The following is a 25,413-nucleotide window of genomic DNA, read 5'->3' as shown; positions in this document are numbered from 1 at the left end:
AAGTGGCTCTCTCCAAACTTGGCAACTTTAAGACGTGTGGACTTCAAGTCCCAGAATACTGGCTGGGGAATTCTGGGAGTTGAAGTCCACAAGTCTTAAAGTTGCTAAATTTAGAGAGCCCTGCTCTAAAGGTGTCACTTCATTTATCTTGGTGAGCATGACAAGTGATTGGGCTATGGATATGATAGATGTGACATTTCAGAAGCACTTGGGGCTTTTGCCTTCCATTTTGACAACTGGGACCAAAATTCTAGTAGTTCTAGTAATTTCAGTAGCTTTATTGACTCCATTTGTCCAATACCTTTAACTACAGTAGTCAATCACTGACCTAATCTCTCCTAACTAGCTGTGTCCAGAGACCATTTTACATACTATGGATTCCCCACTTCCTTTATCTTGCCTGATATCCCATGAGCCATTGTCCTAGGAAACTTGGGGGGGGGGAGGTTTTATGTCATCAATTGCTCCTTTGGTGAGCAGAAAGGAAGCAACAGGCATGACTTGACCCCTGTGGGCAGCCTCTGTCTTTGAGAGATATGCATACTTTAAATAATGCTTGAGGAAAACAGGAACTCCCTCCCCCCCATTTGTTGTTCCTCCTTCCCAATTGTTCCTCCCCAACATATTTTCTTATCTCTGTTAACAATAGAAAACAATAGATTCTTTAGAATGCAGGGTGGGTATTTATTATTAATTGGAGCACCTTATGACCAAGTGGTGTTGATTCTTGGTTATTGTGTTTAAAGCATGTTTGGATAGATAATACTGTACAGATATACCGGTATATATATGTTATATGCATATTTACAGGAAGAGAAGATGACTGGACCTTAAGTCAGAAATACTGTGACTGATTACCACTGGTGGATGTTTTGTGATATATCTGTTAAGGCAGGTGTAGTTTTTAGTGCTCATGTTATAGGGAGCACTGAAATATTTTGTTGTGAAAGAAATGTGGATGCACATGGTCCAAATCCCAAAGATGGTTTTTCAAAGCTTGCTTTAGCTTGGAAGATGTTTTGTTCCTCGTCCAAGAAGCTTCCTCAGTTCTTCTTCAGAACTGAAGAAACTTCTTGGATTAGAAGCGAAATGTCTTCAAGCAAAACAAAGAAAGTCTAGTTGCCTTTTGAAAAAGCACCTTTGGGACAATCATGACCTGGATGACTGAGAATCTACATAGATATGGTCTAAATATATTCAGGGAACCTGAATTCAAGGCAGAGGATAAATTTTCAGAACACAAAACTGCTCAGTTTTTCTACTCCTCCAGGAAGAGCTGTTTTAAAAATCTGTTTATTAAACAATGTTGCCTGTCCATAAATATGTGGCACAGATGAACAAGTTCCTGATTTACTCTTTAAAACCACAATTTTCAGATTAAGCAGAAACCCATTTTGCAGAAAGGTTATTTGGTGATGGTAACAAACGGGGAAAAAAAGAGCCCAGCTAAAAAGCAGAAGTTGATTTCTGAATCTCAAAACAGACTGCGTACATTAACTTCGCTGCCTAATGCATGGTTGTGGGCTCATTATAATTTTATCTCAATATTCACCATTCTCAGAATTTTGGGGAATTTGGGTTGAGTTGAAGTCCACACATCTAAAAATTCCTAAGGCTGAGAAAACTACTCTAGAACCTTAGTGATTGTGAGAGGCTGTTGTCTTAATTCACCTGGAGGGAATCAGATGTAGGTCTGATGTATGCCTTGAAAACAATAGCTGTGTTTAAATTAGATTGTGAAAAAAAGGTATTTGAAATACTGGCAGTTGTTATTATACTGGATGGCTACTAAGGCATCAAGTAAAACTATTAATTAGATTTGTGTCTATGCAGTTCCTTTTACGGCTTGGTGCTTTTTGGTCATCTGAGATGACCCAAATTGGACTTGGGAGTCAATGCTGTGAGTAGCTACACTCCTTTAACACATTAACTCATTGGGAGTTAATGCTGTGAATAGCTTTAAAATTCTTACGATTTTAAAGAGAGACTGACCTTTGAATCTCTAAAGAGGTTTAAGGATTGGACCATGGAAACTATCAATAAATAGCATTTTTCCCCTAGTCATCTTGCAATCTTGCCTGATAAGGGGAGAGTAGAAAACCTCTCAAGCACATACCACATGTGGAAATGTTGGTCAAAGAAAAGCCAATATATGTATATACACAACATGTAGATCCTCTTGCACTCAATGAAGTCCCTACCTTCACACTGCTCTGTGCATCAGTGTTTTCCTTTTTTTTCAGTCAGTGTAGTTTGTCTATAATTACTGTAACTTGCTTTTATTGGATCAACATGGTTACTCTGTCAAATTGTAGTAGCATAATGTGATATTTATAAAATTTACAGCAAGGAAGTAAAAAAGCATGTTTGAGAGTCATCATTGGTTAAGATCTTCTATATACTATTGTACATTAGTATAAATGTGCATTTTCTGGAGATTTTTTCCAGCCAGATTTCTAACCCTGAATATTTAAAAGAATAAGCTTGGAAGATATGAACGTAGGGATCGGGATATATGGTGGTCTTTATATAATGTAAAATTTAAATATGCTCCTGGGAGGCCAAATATTTCTGATCTGTAGAAAATCTTTATAAAGAAAAAAGATACTCTGAAACATTCCCAAGGAAGAAAAAACTCTGGAACCACATTGCAGTTCTACATTATATGTAAATTGGTGCAGTACTATATATTATTTTCAACATCATATTTGTAAAGCTTTTACATTGAAGGATCAATATTTTGTAAATATTTGCTTATTCAGCAGTATGTTATTTTTAAAAACTATATTTCTTAAATTAACACATACTTACAAAGTTTGTAATAATGTAAAACCAGAAAAAAAAAACCAAAATTCTACATTAAATATTGTACATTAGTATCAAAATTACAACAGTTTGGTATAAAAACAGGAAGGAAGAATTTAAATTTGCATGTTGTCTTTAGTGACAAAAAATGTTTTATAGCAACTTTTTCAGGCTTAAAAGTAATCTTTCATTTTTGGGGAAAAAATTGTACAAACCTTGCTTTTGAAAATAATGGGTCTACTACGGTGAATGCAGTTATGATTACTTCTGAAGAAGGCAGTTCATCACTAACCATAAGTAGCTAGGCAAAATTGCCTATATATAACACTCCTTTAATATAGTTTCATAAACTTTGACTCGAGAGATAACTTGTGCTAAGTTTCCTTAACCCAGTGGGTTCTTATTTATGCAGTGTAGTTTATATTCCTTCCTTACAGAAGTTTATTCCTTTTATTCTATTGCTTTGTCTACAGTATACCAAATGCTATCTCATATTTTTAGGAAACGGGGATATATGAGATAATAAAATAGTGCCTTTCTGATTTGTTGGTATGCAACTTCTATCATTTTGTAATTAGACGGGCATTGCTAGCTGGGGATGATGGAATCTGTACCTGCAAAGCTGATATGTATCTTCTCAAAAACTCGCGCTTTGCCATTAGACAAATTAAAAATACAATCTATACAGTAGAATCCCCATTGCCTATAGTGAGCTGGTTAATTATTAATGTGCAGGCTAGCTGGAACTGACTTTCCATTATGGAGGCTGTGCTGGGCCCTTGTTACATGTTTCAATACTTGTATGACCTTAACTAATTAGGACTGATGATTGAACCTTCTGAACTTAATTACATATGGTACCCCAAATGTTTTATCATTAAAAATTATTTGTCAGTCTAAAACAGTCTTTACTTTTTTCCTGATTTGAGATGAACAAAGTAAGGAAAGCTTGCTATTGCTGGATGTTCCTTTTGTCTATATTTCTATTTGCTGTTGTTTTTTAATTGTTCAGTTAAAAAGTTGCAGCAGCTGTGCAATTAATGATGTTTTTCTGGAAGGTTGCTCAGCTGTGATGCTGTATACTGGATGATGGCATTTATTTAGTAGGTCACAATTAGACTCAAAGTATATACTTCCTTTAAGACAGCAAAGCTTACATGGAATGCTTCCATTTCAGCCCAATTTTTAACGCTGTGAATGTGTGAAGCAAGATACAGTGGAAGTAAATTCACACCTTATGTGGAGTAATAGTGTGGTTTGTTTGGCTTTGGCTCTCAGATACTGAATAACAATTATTAAAATTTTACACGTGTGCCCCACCTCCCCCTAAAGCCCCTGGAACAGTTTAACGCCTTCCTGGGTTCTGTGGCCTGTTGTTTAGGGCAACTTGCAGATGTTTGTAATTCAACTCTCGAAATGGTCTTGCTGGCTGGGGAATTCTCAAGTTGTAGTCCATACATCTGGACATTGGCCACGTTGGAAAATGCTGAAGATGTCAGATAATTGGCTTTACAGACTATGTCATTTCATTAAAAAAAAAAAAGCTTGCTTTGTAGAACATGCTTAGACAAGGCACAATAAAAATACAATACTGTATGATTTAGTTGTGTGTAAACCCAGCTGTAGCTTTTCTTCATTCTTTTCTCCCCACACGACATAAAAATACAATAATGTTTGCTTATGTAGCAGTAATCACCGTGGCCGTTTATGAACTGTAACTCAATGCCTCTTATATATCTTCTAAGCTTTCTTGTTAATCCTGAAAACGCTAGTAGGGCTGAGCCTGCTTAGTGCTTGGATTGGAAACCGTCAGAAACTCCCAAGCCCTTGGGCTACAATATCAAAGAGCAGCCGTGGGATTGTGTAGGCCGGTCTGGCTGGAGAGAGGTTTACTTTTTGTTTATCCTAGTTTGGTTTAGGGCATAAATTGTAATTGATTTAAAAATAGCAATCATATTAATAAATCACATTAAGCCTACAGAAAGTATCATTTGTGAATTGCCTGAGCCATTTGAGCTTTGGGGGTTTTGCAGGGTGAAATCCAAAGATTCAGGTGATTTTGCCCAACAAAACATTTAGGTAACTGAATTTAAGCAACCGAAATTTAGTTTTTATCATCTTTAAGCTTTATAATTATCATATTTTAATTAGGAAAATGGTTCTGTTAGCATGCAATACAGTGTGATCTTTCAAAAATGTTAATGATTATTTGTATTTTTAGCAGTTTCTTACATTTTACTCAGCCTTTTTTTAAAATTAGGGAATAATCCATATTGGGTTATCGGAATGTCCTTCTGAATATATTTGGTCCTTGAATTACAGCCAGGCCAGTTGTTTAACAACTGTTTGGAGTTATGATGGCCTGGGGGGGGGAAGCTTTCTGCCCCATAAAACACTCCTGGCCATTGTAAAATGTGTCCTCCCTCCCTGCAGTCACATGACTGCATTTTATGCGCTTCGCAACCACTCACATGTATGACTGGTTGAAGGGTCCTACAGTCATGTGATTGTGATTTGTGACCGTTTTTGCTTCATTGTGTCTCTTTATCATAGCTGCTTCAGGATTAGGGGTCAACATGTATTTTTAAAAAGGAAGCACAAATTTCCATTATTTCCAGTCTAGAATTGCTTATATAATCTGATTATTGATTGATGGGCTAATTTATTTTTTAAATACTTTTGGGAAACAAAAATATTAAATGAAATACTTGTAAACTTCCTAGGTTAATCCTGAAAAAGTTAGGTAGAGCAAAACCTGATCATATTGTCCATAGGATGAATGAATCAATTGGAATTACAAATGAAAACAGAATAACAGAGACCTTGGAGGTCTTCTAGTCCAACCCCCAGCTCAAGCAGAAAATCGATTCAGAGCTGGGCGTGGAACTGAAATAACATTGGTTGCCCTGGTGGAGGATCTTTGCAGGATCTGGACAAAGTGAGTGCAAAGTGAGACTTTCCGGGTCTCATTTGACATTAAATAGGTTTAGGTAGCGTTTTGGATCATGTGTGAAGTTTGGGATTAGGGGCCCAGTTTTGCAGGGAAGACAGTTCCACTTGGTCATAGGAAGTAGAGGTTGGCTACTGGCAGTTTGGTTTAGTTCCCTTCCCCCCTTCTCTAATATCTATATGGAAACATCCTAAGTGCTTATCTGATGTTTGGTATCAGTAAACTGATGATTATATTTTACATTTGAGCTTACTTGTTAGTCTATTGAAGGTCTTGAGCCAGTATCTCACAATCAGAGTGGAGCAATTTAAAAAACCATCACGATTGTTTATTCACTAAGATTCTTCTTTGTTCCTTCAGTCAGCTCTTCTACAAACCTTTGAGAATGCCAGTAGGAGAAAAACAAATTACTTTTATTAATCTAGATTTTGTGTCTAATTATTATTGCTTCCCCACGACTTTTAACACTATAAACCAGTGTTGGCGAACCTTTTCGGCACTGAGTGCCGAAATGGAAGCACCCGTGCATGTGCTGAAAACTGGAAGAGCAGCCGCATGCATGCGCCGGGAAGATGGTCTTCCAGTTTCCGGCACATGCATGCGTGCTGGCCACCTGGTCTTCCGGTTTCTGGCCTGCATGCAGGTGCGAAGGCCTGGCCACTGCGCATGAAGAACTGGAAGAGCAGCCGCCTGGTGTGCATGCGCATGCTGGGAAGATGATCTTCTGGTTTCCGGCATGCGCATACACACTGGCTATCTCGTTTTCACGTGTGCATGTGCGCCAGAAACCAGAAGATCAGCTTTCTGGCGCGTGCATACATACCAGGTGGCTGCTCTTCTGGTTTCTGGCTCTCCCGCGCACATGAAGACCAGCTGGCCGGCACGCCAGAACCCGGAAGAGCAACGGGCGATGGCTCTCATGCCTGGAGAGATGGCTCTGCGTGCCACAGGTTCACCATCACTGCTATAAGCTATGTATTACATTGCAGTAGCCATCCACCTTCATCTCCACTTCGGCAAGAGGAGTTCTACAGTGTTGATACATTGTTAAATTAAATTATTAAATGCACACCTATTTAATTTCATGTAATGGTCAAATATGGAGAGCTAAGTGTTGATTTTGGGAGGTCAAACCATAGGTCCCTGAATTGGTGCCCAAGTCCAACCGTCTTCTCATTTCTGTTTATATCTACCTGAAACTGGTAGGTGAAATCATCTTGTGGCACGGGGTGAATTCTATTACTAAGTGATGCAGCCATAGAGCGCAGCAATATAACGTGACCATATTGCTTAACAATGGCAAGTAATCCCTGGTGCCATTGTTAAGTGAGGTTTGTAGGTTGTGAAGCGAGGACTTTCTCACAACTTCCTGCCGGCTTCGAACAACCAATCAGTGGTGAAGCTGTCAGGAAGTTGCAAGTTCCAGGTGGCAGGCTGGTGGAAGAAGGTGTGTAAGGGTAGGCAGGTAGCTGCCATGAGTGCAATGGGGTTTGGAGATGGCGGCTACCAGGTGGGAGAGATTTACCTGTATGGTTTACAACCTGCCAGTTTCCCCATTCATGGTGCTTGTGAGAAGCTGGCAGAAAAAGCTGCAAATTATGAACATAGACTGCTGCAACCATTATAAATGTGAGCCAGTTGCTAAATGCCTGGATCATGATCACCTGAATGCCGGATGGGAGTTGCTGGGATAGCTGGAACTTTGAGGATTACTTGTAAATACCACTCATTTAGCATGATTGGAACTTTGAACAGTTGCTGAATGAGTGGTTGTTAGACCAGGGCTACTTGTACTTTCTTAAAATCTTCACTTGTGGGGGCGGGGGGATGAAAGGTGAGACAAAGGGGAGACTGCCTACAGAAATCGATTTTTTAAATATTGCAGAATGGAGAAATTGGAGAGGAAGGGACTTCAAGGGAGTAAGCTATTTGCTTGGTGCCCCTGCAGCTTTCAACTCAGGGCTGCTAGTGCTACCCCACAGCTTTCAATGCGTACAAGAACGTAAGCAAGCACTACAGCAGTGTTTCTCAACAGTGGCATCTTTAAGATATGTGGACCTCAACTCCCGTAATTCTCCTAGCCAGCATGCTCATGACCTTACATCTTAAGTATGTCATAAATTGTAACTTACAATTTTATTTTTGCATTCTGCATTAACTCCGCTGCTTGCAAGCTAATTGGGACCACATGGCTGCAGGCCACTGTAGTAGTCATCAATACTGAGACTATGGTCAGAGTGGCAGTTGTACAAAATGTTAGGTTCAGGGTTTTTTTGCATTTACCTAGCCCAACTAGATAGCATCTCTTAGCCAAGTCTGAAGCTCCAAGTTTAATCTTGAAGATAAATAGGATAGGATCTGATTGGTACATGAATGAGAGATGACCAGGAAATATCAGGTGTTTAGGCTAAACTAGGAAGTGAGACAAACCATATTGGAAGAAGACTGTGACAAAACACTTCTGTACAGGTAGTCCTTGAATTATGACTACAAATGAGCCCAAAATTTCTGTTGCTAAGAGAGACAGTTGTTAAGTAAGTTTTTCCCCGTTTTACAATCTTTCTTGCCAGAGTTGTTAAACTGCAATTGTTAAATTACTGCAGTTGTTAAGTTAGAAACATGGTTGTTAAGTGAATCTGGTTTCCCCATTGACTTTGCTTGTCAGAATGTTGCAAAATGGGATCACATGACCCCGGGATACTGCAACGGTCATAAATATGAACCAGTTACCAAGCATCAGAATTTTGAAAATGTGACCATGGGGATGGTGCAATGCTTATAACTGTGAAGAATGGTCACGAGTGCCATTTTGTTTTGTTTTTTAATTTGATTTATATGCCACCCTTCTCCGGAGACTCATGGCGGCTTACAATGCGTTAAGCAATAGCCTTCATACGTTTGTATATTTATACAAAGTCATCTTATTGCCCCCACAAACTGGGTCCTCAATTTACCTGCCTTAGAAAGGATGGAAGGCTGAGTCAACCTTGAGCCTGGTGAGATTCGAACTTACAGTAATTGCAGACAGCTGGTGTTAATCACAATGCTATTAGTCTGCTGAGCCACCATTTTACTATTTTAACTTCAAATAGTCACTAAGTGAATGGTTGTAAGTCGAGGACTACTTGTATTGTTGCCAAGAAAACTACTGAGTATTAGTTGCATGCAAAATATTTTGAATCTATATATATAAAAGCAAAAACTACTCACACCGTAATCACGAAATCTCCAGAACCATAAAGCGTACAAACTTGAAATTTGCCATGTATGTTCCTCTTGGCTTCTAGGTGCTCACTAAGAAAGGATTGACCATCAGAGCATTAGTATTTCCTATATATGATTAACACGCTCTGATGCTAAGGAGTTCTACTCCCCCTCCCCACCTGAAAAGAAATCTGTTCCAAATGCAACACACAAGCAGAGGAGAGGAGTTTCACTTTCAGTTTTACTTTCACAGCAGGAAGCAGCTTTAATACAGAACACTTGAGCTAAGCCACGGCCAGGTTCCTTCCTGTCTCCTCCTTGCTCACACAGCAAGTACTGTTTCACTTTCCAAATAGCTCTCTGATGCTAAGGAGTACTATTCCCCCTCCCCATCTGAAAAGGAATCTGTTCCAAATGCAAAACACAAGCAGAGGAGAGGAATTTCAGTTTAATTTTCACAGCAGCAACCAGGGGATAGGATAGGGGAGGCTTCTGTAGGGCAAGGCTGAGGGAGAAAACTTCAGAGTGGCTGCTCTTCCGGTTTCCGGCACTCCCGTGCACATGAAAACCAGTTGGCCGGTGTGCCGGAACCCAGAAGAGCAACGGCCAATGGCGCACATGCCTGGAGAGATGGCTCTGTATGCCACTTCCTGCACACGTGCCATAGGTTCGCCATCACGGGTCTAAGTGATGCTGGCTGGTTTACAAATAAAAGTAAATAGCAATAGCACTTAGACTTATATACCGCTTCACCGTGCTTTACAGCCCTCTCTAAGCAGTTTACAGAGTCAGCATATACCCCCAACAATCTGAGTCCTCATTTTACTGACCTCAGAAGGAAGAAAGGCTGAGTCAGTCTTGAGCCGGTGAGAATTGAACTCCTGGCAGTAGACAGAGTTAGCCTGCAATACTGCATTCTAACCACTGCACCACCACAGCTCTTAATAATGGTAAAATGGTAAAAGATGAGTGGAATAAAGAATCTGGCTCGCGGGGTCCTTAAATCTGGCCTCAGGGCTGGCCTGAAAATAGCCTGCAGTGCCTCTGGCAGCCAAAACGGGGCATTTTCAAAAGTCAACTGGACTTACTTTCTTGGTTTTTCCTTGAACTGAGGGAGCTTCTTTGAAATGTCTTTGAGGGAAAACAAAGGAAATCCAGTTCCTTTTGAAAAAGCATCTTTGAGACAATAAGGACAGTGCTTCTTTAGAGCACATATTTTTAGTGGTCCTATACCCATGATGACGAACCTATGGCACGCATACCACAGGTGGCACACGGAGCCGTATCGGTGGGCACGCAGAGCCATATCGGTGGGCACATGAGCGTTGCCCTAGTTCAGCTCCGATGTGCGCCAGCTGATTTTCGGGCCTTCCAGGCCCACCGGAAGTCGGGAAACAGGCTGTTTCCAGCCTCCAGAGGGCCTCCAGGGGGTTGGGGAAGGCCGTTTTCGCCCTCCCCAGGTTCTTAGAAAGGCTATGGAGTCTGGGGAGGGCAAAAAAACAGGCCTATTGGGCCCATCAGGCCATCACCTGCCTAAAGCAGGGGGAGCATGGGGGCGTCGTGCACGTATGCACGGGGGGGTGCATTGTATTATGGATGTGGGCAAGCACGCACGCGAGCCCCCCGCACTCCCCCCACTTTTGGTACGCAACAGCAAAAAGGTTCGCCATCACTGTCCTATACTGTATTTACTGAGTTTTGGGAGAAAGTAGTGAACTATATAAATGTGACAAAATAAACAATATTACATATAATTATCTAATAATTGGATTGGACAATGTCGCCTGGCGGCCCCCAGGGGGAGAGCGTTCTCTGTGGGAGCGCCGACCCTCTGGAATGGGCTGCCCACCGGGCTTAGGACAGCCCCTGACCTCCTCTCCTTCCGCCGCAAACTGAAGACGTGGCTTGTCAAATGGGCTGATCCGCTGGGGTGATTTTTACATTGGAATAATTTTAATCAAATTTTAATTGGATTTTAAATTTTTATGTAATTTTTCGTTCTGTTGAATGTTTTCTCTGTAAGCCACCTTGAGTCCTTCGGGAGAAGGGCGGCATATAAATTACATAAATAAAATAAATAAAAATAATAATAATAAACATTTTATACACAGATAGTACGCTTATATCACTACCATACTTTTTTCTAACCTACAATACTTTGTATAAATGATTCCCAAAATATATTTCCCTATATTTATCCATACAAAGTCTACATAGAGAGGCAATTTGCTTATAGGTAACAAGTGTAATCAGGTCTTCAATCCATTGAGGAAATGGGGCCACACATTTATCTTTCCATTGTGGCAATATTTGTCTTTTAGCTATAATAAGGGCATGGAGAATCCATTTAGTTTGTCCACTTGTTAAATTCTATGCACTTGGTATATAATTCAAGAAAATATTATCCTCTGAAAACTGTAGCTTCTAACAATACATACTCTAGATCTTTTTGTTGTATTTTTCATTTATTTTTAAAGCATTTGTTAACACGTTTTCTCATAATGTATACATATATTTGTATTTTGTCCCTTTTGATTTTTCTCTAACTTTAAAAGGAATACACACACACACACACACACACACACACACACACATATTGTTGTGTATAAATGCCCACCGTTGCCCATCCACAGGCATGATAAGGGTTAACACCACATCCACCTAGATCCTCCCCTGACCCCTCCTTACCTCAGCTCTGCCTCCCAGGTACTTAAGACATGGTCCAGGCATCCAGAGGCCACTTCCAGTCACATACCTGTAAATGAAACATTGATTAATAAAGAGAATTGATTCATTGCATCCTGTGTTTGGAGTTATTGGGTAAGATCCTAGAAATAAGTCACAAGTTGGTAGCAGAGGATGGTTTACCCACAACTCACAGAGATGGCAGAATCAGGAACCCAGACAGAGGCAGAGAAAAGAATGGTCACCAGAGCCTACACCAAACAGATGAAAGAACTGCAGGCTCTCGAAGGTGCCACAGCGAGGATCACCACAACCGAAGATGATGGAGACTACAACCCGAGTCCACTACTCAGAGACGAAGGGCCAAGGGAAGAAATCTACTACTGCCAAAGGGCAGAGCCACCGAGCAATGAAGAATTCCGATCCACCATCCTGGAAATGATGGAAGCAACTGCCAGCAAAGAGGAGCTCATTGCGAAACTCCATGGCCTACTCAAGAGCAATAGAGCAGTGATGAGCATCCAGCAACAAAGAAAAGAAATCACCAGCCCGGCAAGGGGAAGGTATCCCCAAGCTGAAGCTCCAGACATGGAGGATTTCATTTCCGCACCATGCTCTCGGTGGCCATCTTGGAATGGCCAACAACCAATGGGAAGCCGAGATTCAAACCGAATGGCGCGAAACAACGAGAACCCCAACTTCGATGGGGAAGAACCCGAAAACAACACCGAAGCAAGATCGCAAGCCTGCGGGGGCTCGCCCATCGAGCCCGAAGTAGATGAAACGATCGAGAATCTGGCTGCAGCACTCGGCTCAGCACTCAAGCCTCCAGCAACCAGAAAGAAACAAACCGATGCTCAACAACCCCAAAAGAGCAGCAGGGTAGCCACCGGAACCCTTGCAACACCCCAGCAGACACCACGCGGGACAACGCACCCCAAAAACTACAGCCAAGACCCGGCCGCCTGCAGGACTGAATACCCGCAGGAATCGCACTCACCACCCGCCGCACCAACTTCCATAGGCTGCAGAATAAGGAGAAGAAACAACTCACCAGCCACGCGGCCTCCACCAGGCTTCCTGACCCATCTGGAGGTCCTCCAACGTCGCCCAGGGTCTGCCGCCGCTGCCGCCTCACCGCCAAACCTGGGAGATCCTCGACTTATGTCTGCCGCTGCGCCGCCGAGCTCCAGGAGTCCCCGACATGCGACTGCCTCGCCTCCTCGCCTCTTCCCAATCTTCGCCCAAGATGCAGGGGCCCAGCCATGGCATCCAACGTCCCGGGAGGGCTACGGGCCCGCCAGGAGCGAGCCCAGCCTCCCACCGGCAGGCCTAGGCCTAGGCCTGAGAGCAGCAGCAGAGAGCTCCTCACCCGACGACCTCCAGCGCGAAATGAGCTTCATGCGTGCCCAGTCGCCACCTACAGGAAGAGAGAGGAACATAGAGATAAGTACAAGGAACATAGAGATAAATCCATTCAGACTAGCAACAAGCATTCCCCCAGCATATTGTGAGTTCCCTCACATAAAGAACCATGGACAGCACCAGACTGTAAGTAACATAACTTTTACTGCTGACAACCACAAGTTGAAATTAGATGGGTGTAACTTCTTGGAGTGGAACCATCAACTCCAAATTGTTTTTCTAAAGGAAAATATGTTGTATTTATTTGATGACCCACCAAAGAAACCATGGACTTTTGAGATTGACTGTTTACACCACAGGGCTTACTATCTGTTAATGTCTAGCTTGTCACCCAGCATTTACCCCAGTCTTGGCCGCCACTTAACCGTGGCAGAGATACTACAAAAAATATTTAATTTGTTCTACAGCAAAAGTGCAGCCACAACAACCAAAATATCCAGGGAATTTTACTCAGCCAGGCATAAGGCAGGGACACCCATGGGGGAGCACATACTTAAGCTAAATGCCACCAGGGCAGAACTCATACAAAGGGGGGAAAGCATATCTGATGATAGCATGAAAAGCATCATCATAAACTCTCTAGACCCCAGTTGGGAAAACTTTATTATGCAACTGGATAGTCTCAACATAGAGCACCTCTCTTTAGAGACATTATCCAACAGGCTGATAGCGGAGGACAGCCTAAGAAGGGACCGTTCATCAAGCCGTAGGGAGAACAGACCAATAAAAAAGGTAGACTTTCAGACCAGGGACCAAGACAAACCAGAATGCTTTAACTGCGGCTCTAGGAACCACTATAGGAGAGATTGCCCCAGAAACCAGAGGGACAGAGGCTACAGCTATCGTAGGGAAAGACAGGGCCGCAAATCAGGACACTCAGACAGGCGCTCCCCAGAGAGCAGGTTCAGGCGCAGGGACTCACCCAACCCCAGGGATAGGAGAGGATATAGGGATAGCTCCAGGGATAGTCAGACTGGGTCACTATACGAACTTAGGGACCACCAACACTCACACACCCAGACAAAAGGAAAGAACACATGGCTCATTGACTCAGGGGCCACCAACCACACCACCAATAACAGAAACATACTGAAGACATTCACGCCTAAGGAATATCACATCAATGTAGCCAATCAGAACAAGATATTGGTGACAGGAGAAGGAAGCGCACACATAGATGGGATAGGGAAGATAGAGGGGGTGCTACTCATCCCTGAAATACCCCACAATATATTAGCCACGCTCAAGCTCAGTAAAGACTTGGGCATTGAGACAACCTTCAAGGAAGGGAAAGCATACATGACTAAAGGAAAGAAAAGCATAGGAAAAATCATCATAGAAGGGGGACTCACATACTTAGTACCCCAAGAACACACAAACACTAACTCAGAAAGTAAGGAGAAAGAGACAAGTACGCCCACAGAAACTAGAAGTGGTGAAGGAGAACACACTGCAGAAGGCAAACCCACCTCAGACACAACACACAAAGAGAAACCACACATTGGCAAACCCATTCATGATGAGTGCGCCCACTTACTGCATAGAAAATTAGGCCACGCTAGTTTTCCAACGGTACAAAAAATGAATGAATATTCAAATGGCTTACCATTAAAGAACTGTAAAAATTATTTGGAGTGTTCTGTGTGCAAATGCTCAAAGATCAAAACCAAACCAAGGCCCAAGAAGGCCTCCCGCACCACCAATTCAATATTCCAATTAGTTCACATGGACGTGGTGGGACCCATGAGACCCTCTATTAAATATAAGAAGAGGTTCTTCCTAACTATAGTCGATGACTATAGCCGTTACGGATTTGTGTACACCCTCAATCACAAAAGTGAGGTGTTCCAAAAATTTAAGGAGTTCTACAAGAGGGTAGAAACTCAACATAACATAAAAATAAAACAAATTATGACAGATAGAGGCTCAGAGTTCCTATCAAGGGACTTCTCCAATTGGACAAAGAAACACGGGATACTACACTTCTCCTCTTCGCCTTTTTCGCCATTCCAGAACGGAGTATCAGAACGCAGGAACAGCGTATTACAAACAATGGTAAGGTGCGTCCTAGAAGACGCCGGGCTGGGGCGACACTTCTGGGCAGAGGCACTCACATATTCAAATTACACACTGAACAGAATATGGTCAAGCGTAGTGAACAAAACTCCCTATGAGGTCATGTATAATAGGAAGCCCCAGATAGCTCACCTACACATATTTGGGGTAACTGCGGATGTACATATACCCAGACAGTTAAGGAGAAAAGGGGACAAAGTGTCAAGGAGACTAAGATTCATGGGGTACGAGTCCAGAACCAAGGGGTACAGATTCATCGACAAGGACAACAGATTTGTCATGTCCAGATCAGCTGTGTTCCACGAGAACACAAACTGGCCAAGAATACACCTCAACGAGGTATTGCCCGGACAAGGAGCTGATGACAGTGTTAGAACCAATAACAAAACAGACACAACCGAAAGCGAGACACACGAGAAACAAAAACCCAAACACAAAGGGGTAACCACCAAAGAATGGAAGGAGAACCACCCCATCATAAAGGTAAAAGTAGATGCATTCACAGAGAGGGAAGCCCAACACATGCACAACTCAGAAACAATGCCCAGCAGACCCATAAGACACAACAGAAACAAAATATCAAAAAGATTCGACGATTACATACTCTCAATACACACAGGCACCACAACACCCAACTCCTACGAGGACATTCTTAGGTTACCACGAGAGGAAAGGGCCAGATGGGAGGAGGCCATAGATAAGGAGATGAACAGAGTTAAACGTGTATACCCCATCCAGAGTACCAGAGAACAAAGTAGCCATCGGGACTAAATGGGTTTTCAAAATCAAAGAACTAGAGGACAATAAGAAACTGTACAAAGCTAGGCTAGTAGCACAAGGGTTTGCACAAAGGTACCCGGAGGACTACACTGATACGTACTCACCCACGGTCAAGGCAGAGAGTGTAAAAAGCGCTCTGGTAGTAGCCACAATCCTAGGACTAGAAGTCTACCAGTTCGACGTGCAGACAGCCTACCTCTACGCGAAGCTAGATAAAGAGATCTTTGTCAGGGCACCCCCGGGGAGAAACACACAAGGGGAAGACACGTGGTTGTTGAACAAAAGTCTGTATGGGTTGAAACAGTCTGGTAAGAGGTGGTACAAGTGCCTAGCAAAGATCCTCGAGGACATGGGGTTCACAGCCACCTCCACCGACCTATTCTTTTTCATCAGGAGAGAAGCCACATCCATAGAGTACGTACTCATCTACGTGGATGACATTTTGTACTGTGGTCAGCATAAACAAAATTGTGACAAGTTTGCCAACCAGTTGGGGAAACATTTTGCACTAAAGACTCTGGGAAAGGTGAACAAATACCTGGGTGTCCAGATTGATAGAACTCAGAAGGGATTCAGGATCTCCCAAAGGGAGAAAATATTGGACCTGTTAATTAAATGCAACATGAAGGAAGCCAAGCCATGTGACACGCCAATACACATTGACTTCCTGAAACACATGAACGAGGAAAGTGAGACCTTCAAGGACAATACCCTCTATAGGTCTGTTGTTGGGTCACTACTGTATATAGCTAATTGGACTAGGCCAGACAGCCTCCTGGCAGTCAACCTGCTATCCAGACATGTCAGCGATCCAGAGATGTATCACTGGGAGGGTGTGAAACGTGTGCTCAGGTATCTAAAACACAGCATGGACGCATACCTGAACCTAGAGTCAGAGATGTCCAAAGAACCCATCCTAATCTCCTATGCCGACGCTAACTGGGCAGGCGACACAAAAAGTAGAAAGAGCACATCCGGCTACGTGTTTCTCATCAACGGCTGCCCAGTACATTGGTACACCGGGAAACAAAACCTGATAGCCACCTCCACAGCCAAGGCAGAGTACATCTGTCTCTCCAAAGCAGCTAACAACCTGACATGGTTTGACGACCTGCTTACCAGCATCTGGACCGAACCGGCCTACCCAATAGTAATACATGAGGACAATAAGCAGCCATAGACATATCCATGGCAGAAGCAGTAGGCCAAAGGTCCAGACACATAGACATTAAGCACAAGCATGTCAGAGAATTAACGAACATTGGTTTCGTTAAGGCTGTACATTGTGAGACCGCCGAGCAAGCCGCAGACATCCTGACCAAACCTCTACCAAGCAAACAGCATGCTTACCTTACGTCTAAATTAGGGGTACGGGTGCAAAACACACAAGCAGGTCCAACTGTTGGGCATTTAGAGGGGGATTTGTTGTGTATAAATGCCCACCGTTGCCCATCCACAGGCATGATAAGGGTTAACACCACATCCACCTAGATCCTCCCCTGACCCCTCCTTACCTCAGCTCCACCTCCCAGGTACTTAAGACATGGTCCAGGCACCCAGAGGTCACTTCCAGTCACATACCTGTATATGAAACATTGATTAATAAAGAGAATTGATTCACTGCATCCTGTGTTTGGAGTTATTGGGTAAGATCCTAGAAATAAGTCACATATATACACATATACATACATACACACACAGACATATACATACTGTACACACACACAGCACAGAGCACATGTAACACAGAGCACGCACAACACACAAACATACCTTGAATCTAACATATCCATGTTAGCAGTGCTCTGTATATGTATATAGACAGATCCTTTCCGCTGCTCCTTTTTTGAACTGCTATAACTACAAAAAGCGTGTCCTCACAGATGGTCTGTGCTGACTCACTCACTGCAGCATGCTCCCCCCCTAAAATTATGTAGAAATGGTGGTAGCTGTCTCTTCCAAATGAAAGTGATAACAGCAGTTTTTCCAGTTTTTTAAAAAATTATTAGCTTTGGGTTCTGTCTGCTCCCTCGCGCGTGATGTGTCTTTTTCTAAACAAAATGAAAACATCAGCAGACTCTTCTGCAAAAGAAGGCAACCACTGTTTTTCTTTTCCTTTAACTTTTAGATGAGATGTACAGCACTGTGTGATCTGATAATTCCTAGAAGAGGAAGAATTTGCTGCATGTGGAGGAAATTTCCTGTTGTTAAAAAAAGTAAGTCACCCCCCTCCCCATCATCCACTTGATTTCCCTTCCCTACAAATAGCCATTGAGATATGTGCCATACAAGTTATTCAGCTTTCAGTTTTGAAAAATGTAGAAGAGTGATATAAAGAAGACCCCCTTTAGTTTAGGTATTGGTAGATTTACTTTTTCATTTACTCCCCTGAAGAAAGGATGTGCCTCGCCCTTTCTTTTGTGGCCTAGGGTGGTTGGGCCCAAAAATTGAGAACCTCTTTGGATTTGGGGAGATTTAAGAAGCACTGTAACTTTTGCAAATGTTGAAAGCATCAATTCACACTGAAACTCCTTCTCAAGGCAAAAAGTTTTTACATGCAAAAAGTTGCAATCTATGGCATTCTAATAGAAGAGAATATACAGGGTTCTTCAGTTGTGGAGTCCTTGGTGCTCTCTGAGCTTGATGATGATTCGTTTGTAGATGTTTCATTACCCAACCAGGTTACATCATCAGTGTGGGTCACTGATCCCTATTTATATGTTTCTTCTTGGTAGTTCCTTTGTTACTGCTTGATTGTCTGGTGTTAATCCCTGCTTATCTGGTTGTAGACTGCTGGGGAAGATCTGTTCCTTTTGTTTTCATTTTAGGTCTTTTTATCTTTTTTGAGTGGTGTGTAAATGTGGTTTATGGGTCTGTTGATGACTAATTTGTCTGAATACTAAGTTTTCAGGAATTCCCTTGCATTTTTGGATTTGGGTTGGTGTACAATGCTCAGTTTCCTGTTAATACCATGGATGAGTCTGTCTAAGTGTTGTGAGATTAAATTTTTATTGTGTCTTCTGACTCCTAGTTGGGGGTCATGGATGCAGTCGACTGATCTTCTGCCTATCTCATCCTATATAGTGACTGATACAGTCTACACTCTATGTTGTAGATCAAGGGTCTCCAACCTTTCCAGCTTTGCGGACCGGTGCGGGGGGGGAAAGGAGAGAGGATGATTCCATGTGAACCACAAATAGAGTTGGATGCACTTGCCCACTGCTTCCACTGCCCGGTTTTGAACGGGCTGTGGCCTGGGGGATGGGGACCCCAGGAAAAAAATCCTGTTTTTCTTCTTGGCCTACTGGGTCTTTTGGTTTCCTTAAAATGTATTGGAGGGCTTTTGTTTGTATGCTGCAATGATGTGTGGTGGTAATAGTCTACTGGTTCTTTTGAGATGTTTTTGCTCTTTGGCAGTGTTATCCTTTCCATAGCTTGTGTTGGTTGTGTTACAATGGTTCAGTGGTAGGGTACTTTTTGGTAAACTTGTGTTTATCAAAACTTCCATTGTGTTGGAGATGTATTATAGGCAGTCTGTTTTATTTTTCTGGTGCCTTAGGTTCCTGCAATATGTTGATACTTGTCTGAATGTTGCTCTTACACAGCCTCTTGTGGGAGGTTGGGTTGTTGCTTTGGTAATGGAGCATTTGGTTAATGTGGGTTGCTTTTCAATAGATTCACATTTCTAATTTGCTGTCATTTCCTCTGCTGTGGAGGATACCCAGGAAGGGCTGTGTGTTGTTATCATCTTCCCTTTTAAATTTTATTCCTTTGAAGATTTTTTTTGATTGTCTCATGTACCTTCTCTCCAGTAGCTGTTTCATTTTTATGACAAAGGTGTCATCTATATACTGCTTTTATGCCTTTAGTTGTATGTGTGGGAGTGCTGTAGTTTCTAGGTGCTGTTTACAGTTTCTGCTAGGAGAACTAAGCACAGTAATGCCATATAATTCCTCTGCTTTGTTCATATATTTGTCCAATTTGTCATATATTTATTAGTTGGTAATAAAGCAGAGGTTCCTGTGATCTATGATTTTGGACATTGAAATGTATTTGACTAGGTCAGGTATATTGTATAGATATTGCTGCTACAGATTCATTTGCTATTTCTGGATCTAAGAACTTGCTTAGATTCTAATTCAGTTCTAATCTTGATTCATAGGTTCTAAGTAGATTCTAGATCTAAAAATGCTACTTAAGCCCCATATGGTCCTGCACCTCATAGGCCCTTCCATGCCCAGTTGACCTTCAATGTCTTCCCAATATGGCCCAATGTGAGGCAGTTGCTGGCTGTGGCAGGCCTTCTTTCTGAGGCCCTGCTTCGGAAAGCAACCAGCTGAGACTGCTGAAGGCCTCAGGCCTCTACTTCAATCTCAGCACCACACAGAGAAGTGCTGATGTGCAGGGCCCCCAAAAGGACAGAGTTGTGAGGATAGACATGTGGGGGGGCAGGTCCAGCGCTGAGATGGACCAAGATGGAAATGTCTTGGATTGAGGTGAGTTGTCTTCTAATAACTCGTAGGATTTGTTTAACAATGGCAATGAGGACTAACAGGATTTCCATCACTAAGTGATGCGCTCTTTACAACTGTATCGCTTAGCAGTGGAAATTCTGGTCCCAAATACCATCATAAGTTGAGGGCTACTTATTATCCCTTGTTTTTTATTCATCATCATTCTGATCTGACCTGAAAGAATTTATCACATTTCCCAAGGACTCGGGATAGGTGGTCTATGCCAGGGGTCTCCAACCTTGGCAACTTTAAACCTGGAGGACTTTAACTCCCAGAATTCCCCAGCCAGCAGTTGCCAAGGTTGGAGACCCCTGGTCTATGCTGTCTTTGTATTTTGCGACTGGACTTCCTTACCAAGAGGCTTTGTCATAAAATGTTTGTAATATGGTTGGAAGGGAAGCCCCATCTCTCCTGTGTTAACTTTGTGTGGAAAACCAGATTAATAAACATGCTGTTCTTTTCTCCAACGCGCAGCTTGGAGAATCCAAAGCTTCGGGTTGTTCAGTAGTTGATAGCCTACACTGAGTGTGTTCCTTTAAGAGATTTCTCTTCAGACACGCCCACTTGCTCAACAGAGTCCCAGTTTAGTTCACTCAGTTGAGCCTGTGACACTGTCTGAAAATTTCTCTGATTGCTATCTGAACTGTTCCAGAAACTTTGGATTCTCCAACTCCAGTCCTTCTATAATTGCCGGGTGGTGAGTCTGCCTGCTACTTCAGGCAAGCTGTCAGTGTTTTCCCATCTTACTGACGCCTGCCCTAGTGACTGTCCTCTTCAAACGGCCGCAGGTGTGTGTGGCAAAATCAGCCTTGCCCACACTGCCTTCCTCACCGTCTGGATTTTCTCCTTGGCGGCTTGAGACTGACGCCCTATGCTCAGCGGCGTCTCTCTCCTCTCCCTCTAATCGCCCTGGGGGCTTCCCGGCGTTTGGATCACTTCTGAGTGATCGCACGCCGTCAGCATCGCAGGGATTATTACAGCCTCCTCCCCCTCAGACGCCTCTTCGCCGGAGCGATCCTCGAGCGCCGGAGCGCCCCACGTGCGCCCCTTAACTGCCGGAGCGCTCTCCTATCGACCTAGACAGCCGGGGAAGCGCTTCTGAGCCTTCGGCTGTCTCTACATCGGCTTTGCAGATTTCTGAGGGCTCTAGGCGTCGCCGCTTGAACTGTATTCAAAAGCGCGCGCCTTTTTTCTTCCTATTCGCCTCAGCGCTGGGAGCTGCGATCAGCGCAGCTCGCGCCCCTCAGCCTTCCTCCTCCCCCCACAAGGACTTTTCCTGACGCTTGGTCTCTGCCCTTGGCTAAAATTAATCGCCCGCTCAGGACTTCAAAGGGGGAACAGCCCTCCCATTCTTTCAGTCGCCCTCGCTCTGCAAGCCCTGCTCGGCGCCATTTGCCTTACTCGAGGAGAGGAGTTTACAACGGCTGTCAAATTCTGCCTGGTGACAGCCTCACGCATGCGCAGTGAGTCGTAGAGGCCGATCTTCTGCTTAATAGCATTGGGAGACCTACTAGCCTGTCTCTTTGGAGCAATTGGCTAGTTGCATTACCTCCCCCCCCCCAACTCCTCCCCCCGCCTCTCCTCCTAGAAAACTTACCTGCTAGCCCTTGGCTATCTTCATTTACTCAGTAGATCTTCAACTGCTTCCTGTAAAAAAAAAAAAAAAAAAAGAAATAATAATCAACAACTATTTCCTCTCTATCTATCTATATAACCACATAAATTAAATACTTACTGAATCTTCATCTTCCTCCTTTCCAAAAGAAAAAAAAAAAAAAAAAAAAAAGGAAAACAAGTTACAAGATGGCAGAACGTGCTCTCTCATCCGATCTGGAGGACAACAACAGCTCTCCCGAGCGCATTCACGACCAGGCCAAACAACGTAAACGGTCGCGTAAACGCGCCTCACATGCGTCTTCATCAGCTGCTCCACGCTCTAAAAAGACAAAACACTCATCAGCTGCAGACAAGGACGCCTCCAGGAGACACAAGGCTCTGGAGCGCCAGTTCGAGAAAGCACGCAGCCAGTCAACACAAGCTGCTTTCGCACACTTACCGACGCCACTCTCGCCCGTTGTCGAAGCTACGGTCCAGCCCGTCCATCAGGCTCCTCAACAACCTTTGCAACCGTTGTATCAATCGCCAAACATGGAAGTTTTCCCTGAGGCGTTTTCGACACACTGCTTGGAACCGGTGGACCTCTCCTGTAGTGCCATTCTTCCTCGGCGGTCTCAGCCGGAGGCAACCTTTACTCCCACGGCGGCAGGCTTGCGCGCCACGGAGGCAGCTCCTCCACCTTCTCAGTATGATATTCAGCAGATCATCTCTGACACGGTTACCAGGACACTGGCAGCAACTTCTCAACAAGCTGCACCATATGGAGCCTGGCCTCAGCCACGTTTTCCTCCTCCTCCTCGGGCCCGGGACTCTCAACAGGTCCCTGCCCAGTATCAGGCTACGACGCATGAGTCCGAGATGTATCTGGACCATGGTCACCGCGAGGAGTCTTCTTCGGAGGAGGGAGAGTGCGACCCGTCGGATATGGACTTATCTGATGATGCAGATATGCCACCCGAAAAGCCAGCCTTCTCTGGGCTCTTTCGACCCTCGCTGTTCAAATCGCTCCTGCGCAAGGCCAAGTTGGCCACAAATATGGCTGACCCAGTCTCTCAAGTTGATCAACCCGGTACCTCTCAACAACATGAGGCCTTGTTTACGGCGCCTAAGGCGCAAGCGGACTTTATTCCATGTCCACAGCTTTTTTCGGAGGTGGTCCAACGATCCTGGACCACGCCCTCCTCCTTGCCCGCTCCTTCGGGACTAGACAAAAAGCTTTATTGTTCGGCGCCTAGTCTCCAAGATCTCCTTCAGTTACCGACTGTAGACGCGCCAGTGGCCAATCTGACGGCTTCCTCTGTAATTTCCAACGACGTCGCCGACGGTTTACGCTCAGAGGACCGAAAAGCTGAGTTTAACTTCCGACGTACTCACAATGCGGCCGCATGGGCGGTTAAAGCAGCCACCTCTGCTTCCTTCTTCAGCCGTGCCTGCTTAATTTGGCTCCGTCAACTCCACGAGCGCCTTCCCTCTGCGGATTCACGCCTCCGCCAAGATGTCAACAAACTGGTGGCGGCCACCGAATATACGGCGGATGCCTCGCTCAACGCCGCGAAGTTTGCTTCGCGCGCCCTGGTGTCCTCCGTTACATCTCGCCGTTTATTATGGCTTAAAAATTGGAGAGCTGATGCCAAGTCTAGGTGGCGCCTCGCCTCAACTCCGTATAAGGGTTCCCGTCTTTTTGGGGAAGCCTTAGACCCCATCCTGGTTGAGGACAAGGATAAACGGAAGGTGATGCCATCCTCGTATAAGAGGGCAGATCGTAGACCATCGTCCTACTTCACCAGGCAGCCCTTTCGGAACGACTCCGGCCCTTCGGGGTCCTTCTCAAGGCCCTATTCTCAGGGATTCGACCGTTCCCTCGATAGATCCTCCTTCAGAGACCGTGGTCGAAAGGCCTCAGCACCCAAACGGCCATTTCGAGGTACAGGATCCCGTACCTTTCGAAGAGGGAAGTGACTACATCCATCTTCCCATTGGCGGCCGTCTGACTCATTTTCTTCCCCAGTGGGAGATCTCGACGTCGGACGCCTGGGTGCTCCAAACAATCCGTCTTGGCCTTACCCTGGAGTTCCGCTCCAGACCTCCCTCACACTTTGTCCAATGCCCTATTTCTCCCAACCTGGACAAGCGCCAGCTAATGGAGGCAGAAATCCACCACCTGCTTCAAATCCAAGCCATCGAACCGGTTCCCCACCATCATCGCGGGACCGGCTTCTATTCAATTTTCTTCCTGGTCCCCAAATCATCCGGGGGTCACAGGGGCATCCTAGACCTCAAGAGGCTGAACGAATTTATAGTATATCATCAGTTCAAAATGGAGTCCCTCCGATCAATTTTGGCTTCCATTCGACCATCGGACTGGATGACCTCTATCGATTTGAAAGAAGCGTACCTCCACGTACCCATACGGCTGTCCCATCGTCGTTTCCTACGCTTCGCCTACAACAACAGGCATTACCAATACAGAGCAATGCCCTTCGGCCTCTCCTCCGCCCCAAGGACCTTTACAAAGCTCCTGGCAGCAGTGGCGGCCCATCTACGTCAACATCCGATCCGCCTCCACTGCTACTTGGACGATATCCTAGTGCTCTCCCCTTCTCCGGCCCGAGCATCCCGAGACCTAGCAGTGCTGTGTCGCTGCCTTCGTCATCATGGCTTCTCCCTCAACATCCCGAAGAGCCAATTGCAGCCCACTACTTGCATTCTCCATCTCGGGACATTAATAGATTCTGTAAAGGGCCAGGTGTTCCTGTCAACGGACCGGTGTTCCAGTCTCCAGGCATTAACATCCCAGGTCCTCTCCTCTCGGAAGGTGCCCTTGCTGCTCCTGTCCCGCCTGCTCGGCAAAATGATTTCCTGCCTGTCTGTCGTTCCTTGGGCGAGGTTCCATTCACGCCAGCTCCAGTGGTTCCTCCTCCCCTTTCAGAGAGCCAGGAGAAGCAACTCTCCCACACAAGTTTCCCTCCCGCCAGAGGTCTCAAGGTCTCTCCTCTGGTGGTCCTCCCAGAGCCTACATCAGGGCAGCTACTTCCAGAATCTACAGCGCCTGGTAGTGACAACGGACGCCAGCCTGACGGGATGGGGAGGTCATCTTTTATCCCACGTTGCCCAGGGAACGTGGTCAGCAGAGGAGAGCCTCAACGGGATCAATTGGTTGGAACTCCGTGCGATCCGCCTCTCCCTCCAACGGTTCCAGCGGATTGTGTCGGGGCACCATGTCCTGATACGCACGGACAATGTAACCGCAAAGGCGCACGTGAACCGCCAGGGGGGGACTCGCTCGGGTCCATTGATGGAGGAAACGACCCTACTGCTGATCTGGGCGGAAAAGCACGTCCTATCCCTTGTGGCGGA

At 44.6% G+C, this 25,413-nt stretch overlaps 2 protein-coding genes across 4 annotated transcripts in view; both read left to right on the top strand.

The window, feature by feature from the left end:
• The window catches only part of KDM4B (lysine demethylase 4B), a 256,770-nt gene that overhangs the window by 5,517 nt on the left and 225,840 nt on the right, over positions 1 to 25,413 (top strand). For all 3 annotated transcript variants that reach the window (XM_070944548.1, XM_070944550.1, XM_070944552.1), the window contains exon 2: positions 18,054 to 18,141. The gene's annotated coding sequence lies outside the window, so the exon portion shown is untranslated. The remainder of the gene's footprint in view (positions 1 to 18,053; positions 18,142 to 25,413) is intronic.
• On the top strand, positions 16,548 to 17,105 carry LOC139312115 (uncharacterized). Its single transcript, XM_070936659.1, has one exon. The coding sequence runs from the start codon at positions 16,548 to 16,550 to the stop codon at positions 17,103 to 17,105; it is 558 nt and encodes a 185-aa protein (XP_070792760.1).

Source organism: Pituophis catenifer, unplaced genomic scaffold (genome assembly GCF_029215685.1).
Source record: "Pituophis catenifer annectens isolate HBS135680 unplaced genomic scaffold, rPitCat1.0.hap2 SCAF_1, whole genome shotgun sequence".
Lineage (NCBI taxonomy): Eukaryota > Metazoa > Chordata > Lepidosauria > Squamata > Colubridae > Pituophis > Pituophis catenifer.
The sequence above is the reverse complement of the archived record's forward strand: the minus strand, read 5'-3'. Positions and strand labels throughout refer to the sequence as shown.

Bases quoted from the DNA above. Each gene is read 5' to 3' on its own strand.
- LOC139312115 (XM_070936659.1), top strand. From the start codon at position 16,548: ATGAAGGAAGCCAAGCCATGTGACACGCCAATACACATTGACTTCCTG.